Genomic DNA, 15,654 nt, shown 5'->3' on the forward strand with positions numbered 1-15,654 from the left:
CTAATTAAATGCCACGAAGCCTTCGCGATACTGACAACTAGCCGCTTTCATGGCCCTTAAAATTGCGCAGAGTGACCATGATGGGATAGAATCTGTATATACAAATTTATTCAAGCATCTATACACGAACGGGTCTATGTAGATCACAGCCTAGAGCTTCGCCTTGTGTCCTTTCTCGAAATCCTTCACATTTTGCAAGGATATGCTTTGCAGCTGCTCTTTCTTCTGCTCCAACTTTTCACGCCATTCAAGGTTGCCCACGTGGTCATCGAGACCATTGAGTACGCGCGCATACATCTCCTCCTTCATTGTACCGTAAATTCCTGTTTCAGCCTTGTTCAAAAGCTTGCGACCTCGAATAAGTGCAACAGCCTCCTCGAGTCCACCCAGTCCATCAACGATGCCCGCATGTAGCGAGGCTTTGCCGCCAAACCGATGCGCCTCCAGAACCACATTCCGGAAGGTGGTTGCAGGGAGCTTCTCGCGGAAGATGGACATCATAGGTGTTTGGAGGGGTACTCCAAACTCTAACTCGTTGATGCAGAGGAAGCCCTTGTCAGGATTCTGGATACGGTAGTCGTGGTACATGGCGAGCATGAAGCCGCCTGCAAAAGCGTGACCATTCAGCAAACACACTGTTGGCATAGGGTATCTAGGCCGACATTAGCTTATTATGACTCGCAGAATGGCCGAGACAAGCCTCAAAGTGTAAAATTACGTGAGAAACCGGCGGAAAAGCTTCCAGAGCCACTGGTCGAGGAATCCCTCCGTGCTCATGGCAAGATCCAGATCCAGACCATTGCTGTAGAACTTGGCGATTCCGCTCGTAGTGACAACCACGCCCTTTGGGTACCGGTGCTCGATAATGTCTCAGGCAAGAATGAGCGCATCAATGAATGTCGGGGTTAATCGGTTGTCTTTGGGCGAGGTGAATGTGAGCACGTAGATGTTTTGCTGTTCGTCCTGACCAGCTGTCGGGTTGGTGCAGACGATAGAGCCTCCCGTCGAGGCGATTGGCACGGTGAAAAGAGCGGACATGGTGATATGTGTAACTTGTTTGAGCTCGGATATTGAAGATTTTAATCTACGAGGTTCATGGGTACCGGTTCGGGGACCCTTGGATTGTAATCCAGCATGTGAGCCTCGGCCCGTGCAAGAACCATGGCCTGTTTTGAACCGGCAGTAAAAGCTGTGACTCACACCGCTATCTTCACCGCGCTCTCCACATGGTGGAGTTGACTCCACTACTAGTGGCGTTGATGGACCATGATTCTTGCAATGTCATAGTAGCTTTGCTTATATGTAGATTGTAGCATGCAATGCGTTTTAATGAATTATAGCTGAAACTGAGCGTTGAAACGGGATGGGCTGGGAGAAGAATGAAGTGCAATCCTGTAGTAAGCACCTCGCGCGATGAGGGTTACTAGCACATTGACGATGCCTCTCGCGATACCGGCGGTAATAGTATATGTCTAGTGAGCAAGCAATAACGGCAATCGGAAGCCCCAATCCCTTCGACTCGACATTCAGAGAAAGAGAGCTCTAATTTGACTACTGAAACTGAGGTGAAGTAATCTCTTGAATCTTGTCAAAGATGGTATCAAGGAAATTGTGAAAATCAAATTGCAATTGGAATGGTAGCACTCAAGTAAAATATCATCTTTGTGGTAGGTAAAGGTAGGAATAAAAAACGCCGAGCCGCTATGGCCAAGGTGACAAAGGTTGAACCAGGTGACACCTGCTGCTGTCGCGGGCGGTGGACATGCGGTTGACGCTCTGACTTATCGAGCAATTTGGCGAAGAGTCATGATCTATCGGCGTCTGCGAGCAGCCTCCTGTCTACGAGCATCCTTCTCGGCTTGATTCTGCAGTTTGCGCCAAGGACTACTCTCAGACTCCGCAAATTTCGGCTCAACAAGATTGCCATCGGGTCCACGAGGTCTGTAATATTGCTGATCTTCATCCATCGGGACGCCATGTCAGTCCATTTTCTGGGCCCATGCATGATGGCGCTTGTCAAGGTCCTGCTCTGATTTTCTGTAAGAATCGGCTTGGGTGAGCTTGGCATGGACTTGGGTGTGGTGGGTGATGATGGCGGCTTTGTTCTCGTAGGCCTGGAGGTACTTGTGACTGATTCCCGAGCGTGCTTGCGCAGCCCTATCACTTAAGCGTTAGTTACCCTTCACGTGGAATCATAGAAAGAGCATGCAGGGAGCCAGTCCACTCACGTGTTTGCAGCAATTCGACCACCTCTGGCATCTGCCTCTCTGTCCTTGATAAATCGCCCCTGCTCGTTAGTGGGAGCCTGATCACCACGAACAGGCACTCTCATTCCAGCGTCGGCAGTTCTTCGAATATCCCCCACTTTGGTCTCTCGGAGAGATCTTTGTAGCGGTTGTGATCCGATTTCATTTGTGCCGTGTAGATCGGGGGTACTTTCTCATAAGGATCGGGGAGTTGATGCTTGGGAATGATATGAACAGAGTGGTTTCTTCCGTGTAGATCGTGCTCAGAGACACGCTCACCAGAGGCCTTTCTGTCGAATATCTCCTCTTGACGTGGTCCCTGTTGGAAAGCAGGCCCATATTTGCCGGGCTGAGGGTCTCGACGATCACTGTATTGAAGACTTCCCTTTCGTGCTTCTTCCTCGGGATCAGACCGACGCCGAGAAGGCGTGGGACGACCGTCCTGCTGTTTGCGAAATCTTTCAGATAGCATGCTTGGAGACTTGATGATAGCTTAGGACATTAGAATCTACAAGAGGTAGAAGGGCGAACAAAAGAGAGCACGGGGAACGGACCAGGATACGGAACGAACGCGGACAGGGATCAAGACTCACTAGTTGAGATATGTATGCAGTTCCCATGGAACTTGGTAAGTACTCGTGGATGGTGGGTTTCGGTGGGCGTGTTGTAGAGACAGGCGCCTTGAAATGGGAGCCAGGGAAATGAAGTTGGAACGAGAAAAGGATGGTATGAAGGAAGAAAGTAAGACAAGAAATATGGGAGAGGCAAGACTGAACCGGCCGAGCTGGGTTCGAAAAAAGAGCGAAGTGGAGAGTGAAGTCTCAAGGGTAAAGAGGCCCGAGGAATGGAAAGTGTCTGGATGACGATTGAGAGCAATCTTCTCAATAGGTACCGATCTTGATGAGGCGAGAATATCAGTATGAGATAATTGTAGATTTATTATGGAGATCTCATTAAGCTTATTCTCATAAAAATTGCTTTCGCCTAGAGTGGAATGTAATATGGGCTTGCATTTATGAAACTAACAAACATACCCATGCGTTGCTATATCTGGATACGCGCTGAGGCTCAACTCATTCAAGTGGCTTCTGGGTGTACATATGCAGTAGGCTTAAATGGCTGAAACTGTGAAAAAAAAGTCCCGGCGCTACCGTATCTAGGCCACTGTACGCACCACATTTCCTATGCCAGGGGGGACTTTCCGATTGTAGCTGCTGCCGCTGTTATGAGGGCGCTTAGTGAGTGTTCGCTGAGTTCTCAGTGCTAGTGATTGGCCGCTCCCTAATGGCTCAATGATTACTCAGAAATTTATGAGAGGCATCTATTGAGTACTCGGTCCACGCTTGATCTATGCCTAAGAAAGCACTCGACCCACAATACTACTTATTTGTGAACTACTTTCTGATAGCTTGATCGACTTCAATTTCTTGGTGTTTTGTACTCCGTTCTCACCCCCAAAACCCGGCCCAAAATTGAACGCATAGTTTGTATCTGTTACGTAGTGACGCAGAAAGATGATTCCTTTGCCCGTTCTATCTACGGCTGCTTTTGCGTAGACTCTGAGCTATAGATTGAAGCTATAATTCCCTCTCCGGGTCAACGACACACTCCCCTCCTTCATTCTTTTTCTTTTTCTCTCGTGTTTCATTTCTATCCTAGCATTGCTCTGGGTGTTTCCCCATCTTAGTCATGGGTCGAACCTTTTTCTTTGCTCAATAAGAGGGTGCCGCCAAAAAGACGCACCAAACGCTATCGGAAAAGACTGGCTATGAGGATTACGATTGGGCACTTTAAACATACTGCCAGTAGCAATCATTTATAATTTCAAACTTCTGTTAGGTGCCAGGCCGGTACATTTTGTCGAGAAAGGGCTTGATCATACTGATCTCCACAGACTGAATTGATTTGTTGTCCAATCAATTAGACTTCTTCAACCGACGGCGGTATGGAACAATTTCCAGCGCTTTTGATGATTCAAAGCTGAATTTGCTAATATTGTCAACTTCGAACAACAGACATTCAGTTCGAAATCGCTTAGGCAATGGCCGCATCGTAGCTTTGCTCACGTTCAAGAACAAAGTCGCAGCGAGATGCTCTACAGAGATGAGTTCACCACGTCTGTGTCCTGCGAGGATTAGTAAAAAACACAAGCAAATAGCTTTAATAATGGTTATGTGCAATAGCACCAGGAGTGCGATGTGTATTCGGAGTGGCGCTGGTCATCACTCGATGGGCCTGCGAGGCTTCTTATCCTGTGTGCTATGCTAAGTGAGGTCACGAGTAGGACCCAGCATGACATGGGACCCCTGCGTGCAGCTCAGTAGACGAATAGGGTGACAACATATGTGCATTTACTAAGTGATTCTTACAACAAATCTGCGAAGTTCAACTCTGGCCGGGACTTCAGGTGGCATTTGGTGGAATCGCTGAAGCTGAGGCTATATGGGTGGTTTCGTTTTCATTTTGATGTGGAGCGAAATTTCTCCACGGTTAACATGTAAACCCGCCGGACCAATTTTTCAAGAAAACATCTAAGACCGACATCTGGACGGTCATGGAGTAGCTTGAGGATTTTTTCTTCCTTTGCCTTGACCCCAATAGAAGCCAATGAGCTACGGCTTTTACTTGAGAGACTCGGTTCAGTGATGTTGAAGATGCGGACCTTCCTCCATTCTCGGTTGGCCCAGCGTACTTTCCTCTAGAAGATAGTCCAACCTACTTTCCTCAAGTATATAAGCGTAAATAGGATAATCCACTCTTGCTGGCTTTGCACACTCTTTCTCCATCTAGCTTCCACAACCCGCAAAACCGTCCCCAGCTGCGAAGGAATTCTTTGAGCGACCGTATGACGATGCCTTCCTGCCGTTCATGAGTCAAGTCGGTGAAACCTTCTTGGTTGTTGAAACTGTCAAGGGTACATTTTCCTTGCTCATCCTCTGCTGGCGGCTTCATTCACATCTACCGATTCCAGGATAGCCGCGAGCTGGAATTTTCCCACTAGACCCTTTGGAGACATCCTGTATTTGAGGCCTTGGGGTGCCTTTTCCGCATCGTCGGAGGTCGCTGCAGGTCCGTCCCCCTATTCACCGTGCAAAAACCCAGTAAAGAAAGCAAAGAACAGGATTAAGGACACTCATGCTCGGATGATGTGGTCTGATGATCATACTGTCATACACTCAAAGCTGCTCTGAGGGGGGGCGCCTAGCCCAGCAACTTGTGGCTGTGGACCCCAATTTTGAGAGAGTGGCATAATTTTGGGGACCCAGAAACAGTGAGCCTTGGCTGACTTTATGCTTTTTTTAGACTATGTCGCTTAGGCATTTGGAAGTCGATTGAGAACCCTTCCTTCGGTCGAGACATAACATGGACCATATGGACATGGAGGCCACTTGAAGGGGATTGTCTCGGTCGCTGGATACCAACCCTAGCTGACCTTCCACCTCAAGTGATGCAGTAAGCTGCGAACTGCACGAGTCGACCAACGACCAAGCGGATATCAGCTAGCAACATGCAGTGGTTCAAGCCAGAGATCTGCTAGCACCCACTGGCTTTGTGTTCCGGGACCTGATGATCGGAGAGCTATCAATCCTATTCCATGAGTCCGCAAAACAGATTTGACGCGACGACTGTCCTTAAGGTAACCGTGACGCGGACACTGCGATTTGCTCGTCTGCTGAAGGGATCTCGAGACAGCACGCGAAATGCTGATGTAGTCCAAGTAGAAAGAGGTCTGAGACGATGTTTGGGACGATGTTTGGGACGAGGCAGAAGGTGCGTCAGCTAGCCTTGATGAAGACTTGACGGATTTGGCTTACTGTAGGGCTACGGCGAGGTTTCTGTTGGCTTGTAGCTACCTTCTGTACCTTCAGCTAACTTTGCTGATCACCGAGGATAACGAGTCTGGACCGATTTAGTGATATCGTCAGCACGGCTGAGCCCAACCATGATGTGCGGTCACTGTTGGAGAAGAGGGTCGCACATGCTCGGCGGGTAACTGATATTTCAACCCCAGTTCTTCACACTCCGTGGCCATGGGACTCATCAGCGCCGAGCGGGTAAAGAAAAAATATCAAAGGTGAGATTCACGAGGTGGGAAACTTACTAATGGCTTTCTGTTGGACTGCGCTGATGTAGTTGAATGGGCCGCTGCACGCCTCTCCCTCCCCGGCTTGCCTTCATGAACTTCCTCCATGAGATCTCCTTCGAGGGTTTGGCCGGCAGACATGATACGAACTGGAGAAATGCAGGTCGCATTGGGTAAAAGGGATCACAGTACTCATCTGTGACCACCAACGATCTGTATAATGCACACTTGTGGATTTATTTCTCACTTCCACCTCTCTACTCTCGTTCTCCGTACTGCTAGGACGATCATCTCACAACAAGATCTGACAGGCGAATAGTAAAAGTAGAAAAGGCACTGTAGGGGCAATATTGAAATTAAGAGAGGGGCATCCAAGTTCGTGGAAAATAAGACAATGTGAAGTATAGTACATTATGGACTCAGAAAGCACCCGAGGGTATGCGTTGTGACCATCATTTCCCGCCTCGTGCCTCTCGGAACGGTGGTAAATTCTGCAACTCAAGCAACTTCATCACTGTCCAAGAAGAAACTGTACACTCAAAGCGAAAAGAACAGGATCGTGGGGAAAAGAAGAGGGAGAAGTCACTAGGTCAGAGTGAAACAATGTCGGAACGAACATGGAGACCGGATTTATAGATGATCCGAGGTCAATGCTTATGTAATCAGCCATTCCTACAAACTGCCAGTTTCAGAGTCAAGAGTCATTCTACGCACCTCTCACCATTATTTCCCACTCCTATATATGTATCCTATCTGGGATGACCCCTGTCATTTCTGACAGGCTAGGCGATTGATTTTAGAGTTGAAACAACGTCTTATGCCTGGGAATCTGGTTTACCATGCGCGCATTAGATGTTAGCTTATCAATTCAGCATGTGGGTCTAAGAATTATCTTAGATCTGCTCAACTCCTAGGAGCCCAATATTGGAGCCTTACAGGGGTGACTGTTGCCTATAGAAATATGAGCTTAATGATGCGAGCGGCGGCTTGTTGTAAATTCTTTAAGCTTTGTAACCCTTGGGCTACTATCGCAGGGTAGAATGCAAATATCTGAGTAGACTTAAGAACTTGCCTTGGCACTGACAGTTGTCTATAGCCTGATCAATACATCCTTGGGGTAGCAGAAGGAGTGTTTCCAGGCGCATGTCGTATGAATTAAATACTAATTGGCTGGTCAAACAACAAGCTCTATTGTGGCGCAATAAATTGAAGCAGTCTTACCAGGACGAATGGGTATATTAATGACTCGTGCTATTTTGATGGGATAATTGGGGCAGTTCTATGAAGGGAGGTTATACGTGAACGGGGCTAGCGAAGTGCATTTTATTCAAGTCGCTTCTTCGGCTACTCACCCCTACGCTCAGACAAGATCAGTGAAGGGGTCAGGCCGCCCAGAGGCGTGCACAGTTCTGCTCAGTGAGCGAAAAGTGGCAAGGTCTGAGCACTAAGTTGGAAGATGAGCGCCAAGAAGTGGCAGAGAAAACCCGATACGTAGGCGCTACGCTTCAGCTCGCTTGAGTGGCTCCTGTGTACCCAGGTGCATGCGGCGAGCTTGCATCCGTGAAACCGACTACAGAATTCAAGCGTTAATGTATTTATATACACGCCGAGTGTGTATACATGAAACAAACAAGAAAAATCGTGGCGCTAATATCTAGGCGCTGATCTAGTAACATCCAGGCGCTAAAAATGCAGGCGCCACGCTTCAATTCGTTTGAATGGCTGCTAGAGACTAAGTGGTATGAAATTAAATTTTGTCCCCAAAGAATTAGAGAAACAGAGAAAAAACGTCCACTATACGCTCTGCCTCGAAGCACTTGAGGGGACGTACCATCGGGATCATGAATCCCATCTTGAGCCTCAAAAGGTCCCAGATCACGAAACATACCTCGCCTCCAATTGAATTATTTAGGCTTATGACGAGCAATCTACATGTACAGTCAGGTAGCGTGGCGCGTATTGAGGATCGGCAGTGTATTGACGCTTTCATTCTATACTTCGTGCCGATCCGATGACTCAGCCACTGCGGGTCAGCCACTTTAAAGACTGGACCCTCAGCGATGACTTCCCTCCCCACATATACAGATCTGACGCCCTTTATCACTTTTCACCTTTATCTCTCCACATTCCTATTTTCTCTCATCGTGTATCCTCCATTTGGGGCACATCCCTGCTATCTGGTCCCTGTCTCGAAGTGAGCCCGCCAAGGGCATCAGATCAACGCGTCGGAAGCTTCTCATCAGGCTACGGCTCACCTTACATCACTTTTTTCTTTTCCATTACTCTTGTGGTCTTTCGTGACTTCACAGTCTTTCCTCCTATCAAAATCTTAGCTAATAATTATAAGCCTCCTGAAGATGGTGAGACATCATCACCGATCGGAGTCTTCGTTTACTGACTCTTTGCAGGCTGAAACTATCCCCGTGACTGCGCGGGCAGGCAACATGCTGAAACAGGAGATGTTGGCCCGAAGGAGCTGGCCAAGCCAAGCTCTGCAAAATCTGAATGGACAAGCTTCACAGAATCTCCCACGTCGACAGAATCTGGCTCGGCGCCTTCCACGCCATCTTCTTCGGCTGCTCTTGAGCAGACAAAGTTTGAGAGAGTACAGGTCGAGTCAGCGCATTTTACGCCGAAACAGGCTCCGCCGTCGCTAGAAAGTCTTCCAGTGGAAATCAAAATTCTCATCTTGAAAGAGATTCCCGATTGGGCCACTCTTAAATCTTTTCTGGTCTTGTTCCAATCATTCTTTCCAGCCTATAATCTGGCGAAACGGGAAGTTCTCTGTTGTATCCTCCAGACCCAGTTTGGACCGCTCCTGGGAGAAGCCATTGCGGCCGTCCGGTCGTGCGGTCTATATCTGGAGACTCACAAAGAAGAAGCCATTACCTTGCTGGACACTTGGCGCCGCAGCGACGAAATTAAAAAGCTTGACCCGAACTCATCCAGCCGGATCGACAACCCCTGTGACATGGAAGAAATCATGAATCTTTTCCGTCTTCACGAGGTTCTACAATTCTTTTTACAAGATTTCGTAAAGACCATACCACAGCCCCAATGGATGGAGCTTGACGAATGGACAAACTCGAAGTTTCCAATCAAGTTGTCCTCGTCTGAACAGTATCGCTTTCTCAGAGCACTTTGTCGACTGCAAACCCATGCCAATATCATTGGGCGAGCAGAGTATCCTCTCGATGAACCTGTCTGTGGGTCTCCATTCAGGAACAACTGGAGAGACAATGAGACAGACGGACCTTTCTCTCCCGAGGAAGAAGCGTATCGTTTGTTCTTTGGTACAATTCCTCCATGGGAATGTGATGAAATGGGCTGTGTCTGGACCTATCTCAAGACGAAGGTCGATCCTTTGTACCCGGAAGTTCGCGACAGTTCATCCAAGCTGATGAAGGATCATGGTCTCGGTGACGACGCCTGGTTTGAAGAGCTTCCTCTGGATGCACAGCCCCCATACTGGGGGCTTCTGAAATCCCTCACTTCGCTCGAGAACCTTGATGCGAGCACAGGCTCACTTGTCGCAATTGGGCCAAACTTTGTTTATCGCCTTCTACACGCGACTCCTCTGATCCGTCGGGATATGGTGTTAAGCAACGCCGATTACATGGAAAATACCTTCATTGGGGATAACAGTCGCGTGAATATTGAGCCAGAAGACAAGTTACCTCTCATCTATCCTGCAGATCGGTATGCGGTTAGTGGATTCGAGGAAATGTGGTCATATTCAGATCTGTCACCTACCCAGAAGCCAAATATCGCCTGGAGAATGGTCAGCTTATTGCCACACTCGCCTGAAGATAATTTGGAGAGCGTAATCATTCAAGATGATGAAGTGGGTTGGGACTGGTACCATGCTCTGTGGGACGATGACAGGTTGAATGAATGGGGTTGTCTTCGATTGTGGACGAAGCGCGAGCCCTGGTCTCTCCTTTGACCATATGCACAATGAGACAGCAGACCGGCCCTATATACTTGAGTGCAGCATCCATGTCGGATCAATCAATTTAAATGTTTGTGTATAAGCCATGCTCGTGAATCGCAGGATGGGTGTTTGAAATTTGAATAGACAGTACAGGACTTGCAGCGTCGCCGTATGATATTCTAGGACCAGATCAGACTCTAAGGATGTTGCGTTGAAGATTTCACGTCGTGAGGATTTGCAGAGCGCTTCTCAAGATATCTCCAGTATCGTGCTGTCCTGGCCGACAATCTATCCCAGGCAGGCCCTTGCCATTTGCCATCCCAGCAGGACCGTACACCAATAATCCAGCGAGAGACGTGACCTCGAGGAAACTGAGTGAAATAATGAATCTACCAAAGAATTATCTGGGGATTTGTAAGTATACATCGAGGATCAAGTCGCCAAAACAAGAGATGGGGTGGACTTCGTTGTTCGCATCCGAATGTGAACAGTGAACGTCTACAGTGATCCACAATTTAAGCCCAAACATGACTTGGCCACTCCGCTTCAGAAACCAATTAATTTCGTGGAATATTCGAATTGATTGTGTTAGCTTTGTTCCTGTAGACAAGAACCCCCGAAACCGGCTCCCAGACCCTGACGTACATTGTAGGCCCTGACGTCATGCACTGAAGCACGCAGATAAACTCCACTGCAACTCCAAGCTCCTGACATCTTCAACCATTGTCTTCATGCCAATTTTGTATTCAATTTACAACTTCTAGACTAAGCATCCCAATCTTAGAATGGAGCCCCGTCAGACTCGCTCGCAGACCGCAAAGGCTGCCGAGTTTTCACAACCACCCAAACAAGCTGCCTATGCGCAAGCTTCGAACCCCGTCGAGCATACACCCCAAGAACAGCGCACGTCGGAAACACAGTCGCGTCAATATGGAGATGCGACGCCTTCGATCACGCGCGGGGCGAGTTCAAGGCCAGCGAATGATGAGGCCCGAGCGCTTCTTGAGGAGCAGCATCGAAAGGAACAACGCGCGATGCAAAACCATGCCGTGGACCTGGAGTATGGCGTTGAGCAACAGCCATCGGAGGGATATATTGCCGATTCAGTGCAGCGCAAGGGGATGGGACAGCGTCGTGCGCAAGCTGGGGCTCATGCAGGTCCTGTTGGTGGTCCTGATGGTCCTGGTGGGCCTGGACATCCTGGGTTTGGAGATCAGCCTGATCTTGCGGCAGGGATGGACGAGAAGAGGGCTGAGCATGACCGAATGCTGGACGAGAGGGTAGGAAACGTTTCTGTGCCGGTCGATCGTGAAGTTGCTGAGAGGGAGGCTGTTAGGCAGCGCAAGTTGCAGCAGAATGAGAATGTGGATGTGGAGGAGGCTGTTAAGCAAGCGACGGGGGATCCAGTGGTTGGAAGTCACTAGCTTGATCAAGGTCTTGAATGGTGGTTCAAGGAACCGGTTTGGAATGGGAATCGTTAATTCATTAGATGCCAGCTTTCTCTGGCTGCAAGGTACCATGATAGTCCAAGTAGAAGCTATGATCAAATGCAAAATCACATATCCGCATCGCCTGACATTCCGATTGAGACCTTCTTAAGCTCCAGATCCTGCTTCAGTTGCTGGATGCGCCGTCCCATCTTGTTACGCAAAATAACGTTCTGCATTCTCTCCCAAGTTGCTGTCTCGGTACGGATGAGGGCCTCGAGTTCAACGACTTCTTCGCGGTGCTGCTGCATCTGTCGCTGCTCCTCGAGTTGTTCTTCGTCAAGATCATCTCCGTCCTCTGAATCGTCGCTATCAGAGGATTCACCAGCAGGCGTAGGGGCTTCGGCTGGCGTTGACGGTTTTGCAGATGGTGTGCCTACTTGCTCTGCAGGCGCAGCTGGTTCATCATCTCCAGCAGCAAGAGCAGCCTCCATCTCAGCAGCAAGGTCATCTTCAAGATCATCGTACATGTCGTCGTCCATCTCGCCTTCTGCATCCTGGTAATCATCATACTCCTCATCGTATTCTCCGCTCTGCACGAAGCCCTCGGCGCGGTTCAGAGACGCGCTGTCCACCAACTCGAACCGAGGCGGGAAGACAGAATTCTCGTCTTGTGCAACCAGGTCCTCCACTGCCTTTTCGACCTGTTCGATGGTGCGCGAGCTGACACGGTCCCGGAAACGACGCTTGCGAACCCAGCGCAACGGCGGTGCGAGACCGTGGGGATATTGCAATGTCTTGTTATCCGTTTGGTCGACCTCTGGGGGAAGAGGATATTCCAAAGCCTCTTGATCATTTGCAACAGGACCCAGAACCAGAAGCATTTGACAAATATCCGCTGATTTATACCATCCCCGACGATCCCAGCTCTTCATGCCCTCGATAATGCAAGGAAGATCAACCAAAGCTGCGGCGTACTGTTTGTCTCGAATCTTCAAGATGGCGCGGCGTCCCTCTCGCGTGAGGGGCTTGAATGAAAACTCCGACTTATCAAACCTGCGCTCGTTGATCGTTTGACGAAGATATTCACAGTCCTCGCCTGGTAACATCCGTAAGATGAACTGTTCTTCGATGGCCGGATCGACCTCATTGTCTGATGCCTCCGAGTCGTAGCCCACACCAACAGGCCGGTTAGGCACAACACCCTTGTTCTTGATTCGAATCGATTGGAGGCCAGGCTTCTTAGATGGGTTCAGCTTAAGCCTCTTGGGACCTTGCTGAACCGTCGCAGGTTCGGGTTGGGTGACATTCTCAGCAGGGCGCTTCTTGGACAGCTTCTTCTTTTTAGGCTTCTCTTCGGGCGCTTCGGGAGGTGGTTGTGGTTTGCGACCGATCTTTAGGGTGAGCTTCGGTTGAGAGGGTTCTGCAGGTGCTGGCGTAGGTTCAGGCTCGGCCGCGGGTTGCGACGGCTTTTTGCTGAACTTGAGCTTCAGCGTTGGGCGCGGAGCCTCAGACATCTTGCCGAATGAGCAAACAGGCGCCTAGGGAGAGTTGTGAAGGTGGAAGGAGGTCGAAGGACGCAAGACGCGGCGGCCCGAATTCTCCGCTCCGCTTTTGATCCGCGCGCAAGCTGCAGTCATTTCTCTCCATTGCCTTCATCTTCTTGTACACTTCACATCTTTCCTGAGCGGTCTCTTTCCATCCTCTGCTTCTGATTCCCCTAGCCAACACTTTCTTCATCGCACGATTGACTGTCTCGACTGTCATGTCGGCGAACAATCTCCATAATGCTCTCCTCCGACCTCCCATCATCCAAATCCTCCGCGCCCAGGGTTTCCACTCGACGCGCCCTTCTGTGCTAGAAACTCTCTCCGACCTGACTGGAAGATATCTCATGATTCTCGCCTCTTCTGCTGCTGCGCATGCTGCCAATGCCCACCCCGATGATCCGTCACCAGTCCTGGAGGACATTTATCAAGCGCTTCAAGATGCAGGAGCCCTACGACCGCAGCTACGAGAATGGGAAGAAGATTGGGCGGGTGAAGAGGATTTGCGCGGTCTGGAGTCATTCATTGGGTGGATCACTGGCCCTGCACATCGTGAGATCCGGCGCATTGCAGGCTTTGTACCCAGCGAGGGCGATATGATCGACCCTGATGCCGTGGAAAAGGAGGATTATCTCACTGCTTTGAAGAAAAAACACAGCAAGACTGGTGAGGAGTCTCGATACGCGGGTACAGTGCTTGGAAAACATGCGGAAGAACACCCTTTGATTATCGAGGGCGGCGCGCCCAGCATTCGCGAATGGAGTGCGCAAGTCCGATCTCGCGCGCCACGCAGCCCAGTCAGTGACACGTCTGGTGTCAGCAGTGCGCCTAGCAACATGTCAGACCATGATAATATGGAGGGTTGAAAGTGTTCTTGGTCTCTCGACTCAAATCATCCACACCACCAACACCCACTAGGGAAACGAGACATGGATTGTTCTTCTCGGCCCAGAATCATGGCAAATGTCGCGATACCTTTTAATGCTACTCTCAAGGGAGCGCCGTCGAAGTGTGCAATATACAGCAGAGTTCTCAACAGTCACATCGCCCAACGTGAGTCAATACAAGGGGGCCAACGGCTGAAATGCCGTCAGCGAAGGGAGCCCTCCATGACCAAACCGGATTAAGATCAGCTCCCAGCAGACCAGGCGACAGTACTTCTTCAAAGCGAATTCGTGATCGCAATTGAAAGTTTTTGGACGATTCAGGCATACCAGGAGACCGGCGCTAACATGATCTTTACATCGTCAAAGTGTCATGTATGGTAATCTCTGACACAATTTAAACAAATTGATCATCTGGATATGTTTCCCCACATTGCTAAATTCGTTGTCTCAATTATTAGCAAGAGTCTTGTCTGCCACTGAATAGAGAGGAGAGTATTCAAAGCGCGTTCAAACATGTCTCTAGATGTGATAGGAAGACGCCTTGTAGTAAAGACATATCAAGAGACCTCCAGGGACACATTCAAAATTTTTCAAAAATGTAATGGGGCCCTGTCCTGTCCACATAATACGATGCAGAGATAGTACGAACAATCAAGCCTTTGCAAATCATGAACCGAGTCTGGTCGCCTTATTCCCAATACCCTTCAAGAATACCGCCACAATATATCGCGTTCAATACCCTGGACGCTATTTAATTATATTATGGGTTGATCAATATGGACCCTCCTTCATGAAGCCAACTCAGCCCATTAATACACAGACTCTCTACTGTTTTCACTGGAACATGATTGACAATGTCAACTTTGGTTGGTACCCAAAAATTGAAAAGGCCTTTCGAGTCGCACAGAACAAGGTATATCCAACAAGTGAACAGTAAATTGTGCTTGAGCCATGGCACGATCTTGTTTGAGTCCTACGGAGCGTTGAATCGACTAGCCGGCTTCCTGTTTGGGACAGCATCGGCTGGCTGTGTTCGCGTCCTCGGGTCTCTGGAAGACTAGGCCGTGATTGCCCCACTCGAACAGTTCTCGTTCAAGGTTCAAACTAAGCTCGCGATAAAGCAGATACATTGAGACATTTTACGCGGGCTGTGGTTTGGGGTTGACGCTAGCCTGAGGGGATCTAGACTTCGAATGTAGTGTTCTCAATGATCTCATAATAGATCTCGTTGAAGATGGGCTCTCATGTTCACTATTCTATTGCTATACCATTGATTCTGTGTGCTTCCAGGGCCATGAAAAGATAGAGGTCAGTCATCCCACCGTTGTTCGGGCTGATTGTTCCTCTCCAAGGCGGGTCTGGGCACATCGTGGAGCCCCGGATTTCCCCCACCGTGGACAGTCCGGGGAGACCCTCAACACACCTCTCTAAGCCATTCATCCAGACCATCCACAAAATCCGCGAGAGCCAGACACAAGCCAATCAAAAGTCATTGACAGCGTTATTCGACTGGGCCAACTTGGCTACCC

The 15,654-nt window shown here is 49.2% G+C and overlaps 6 protein-coding genes across 6 annotated transcripts; 3 read left to right on the plus strand and 3 right to left on the minus strand.

Annotated features, from left to right (window-relative positions):
- Positions 1–150: 150 nt before the first annotated feature.
- Positions 151–1,038, minus strand: N7477_005153 (enoyl-CoA hydratase/isomerase family protein; the record flags this gene model as incomplete). Its single annotated transcript, XM_056966816.1, has 3 exons — positions 151–652; positions 719–858; positions 943–1,038. 3 exons carry the CDS (start codon positions 1,036–1,038, stop codon positions 151–153), a joined length of 738 nt encoding a protein of 245 aa, XP_056823597.1.
- A 941-nt stretch (positions 1,039–1,979) lies between these two features.
- On the minus strand, positions 1,980–2,718 carry N7477_005154 (uncharacterized protein; the record flags this gene model as incomplete). The annotated part of the gene is made up of 3 exons (XM_056966817.1): positions 1,980–2,157; positions 2,229–2,327; positions 2,366–2,718. 3 exons carry the CDS (start codon positions 2,716–2,718, stop codon positions 1,980–1,982), a joined length of 630 nt encoding a protein of 209 aa, XP_056823598.1.
- A 5,969-nt stretch (positions 2,719–8,687) lies between these two features.
- N7477_005155 (uncharacterized protein) lies at positions 8,688–10,276 on the plus strand (the record flags this gene model as incomplete). The annotated part of the gene is made up of 3 exons (XM_056966818.1): positions 8,688–8,690; positions 8,739–8,791; positions 8,845–10,276. 3 exons carry the CDS (start codon positions 8,688–8,690, stop codon positions 10,274–10,276), a joined length of 1,488 nt encoding a protein of 495 aa, XP_056823599.1.
- A 773-nt stretch (positions 10,277–11,049) lies between these two features.
- Positions 11,050–11,688, plus strand: N7477_005156 (uncharacterized protein; the record flags this gene model as incomplete). The annotated part of the gene is made up of 1 exon (XM_056966819.1): positions 11,050–11,688. One exon carries the CDS (start codon positions 11,050–11,052, stop codon positions 11,686–11,688), a length of 639 nt encoding a protein of 212 aa, XP_056823600.1.
- A 131-nt stretch (positions 11,689–11,819) lies between these two features.
- On the minus strand, positions 11,820–13,208 carry N7477_005157 (transcription initiation factor TFIID subunit 7 family protein; the record flags this gene model as incomplete). Its single annotated transcript, XM_056966820.1, has 1 exon — positions 11,820–13,208. The coding sequence occupies one exon, from the start codon at positions 13,206–13,208 to the stop codon at positions 11,820–11,822; it is 1,389 nt and encodes a 462-aa protein (XP_056823601.1).
- A 248-nt stretch (positions 13,209–13,456) lies between these two features.
- On the plus strand, positions 13,457–14,104 carry N7477_005158 (Bromodomain associated domain protein; the record flags this gene model as incomplete). The annotated part of the gene is made up of 1 exon (XM_056966821.1): positions 13,457–14,104. One exon carries the CDS (start codon positions 13,457–13,459, stop codon positions 14,102–14,104), a length of 648 nt encoding a protein of 215 aa, XP_056823602.1.
- Between the last annotated feature and the right edge of the window lie 1,550 nt (positions 14,105–15,654).

This window comes from Penicillium maclennaniae (assembly GCF_028827695.1).
Source record: "Penicillium maclennaniae strain IBT 15551 chromosome Unknown utg000004l:1.0-3007600.0:1.0-3009580.0, whole genome shotgun sequence".
NCBI lineage: Eukaryota > Fungi > Ascomycota > Eurotiomycetes > Eurotiales > Aspergillaceae > Penicillium > Penicillium maclennaniae.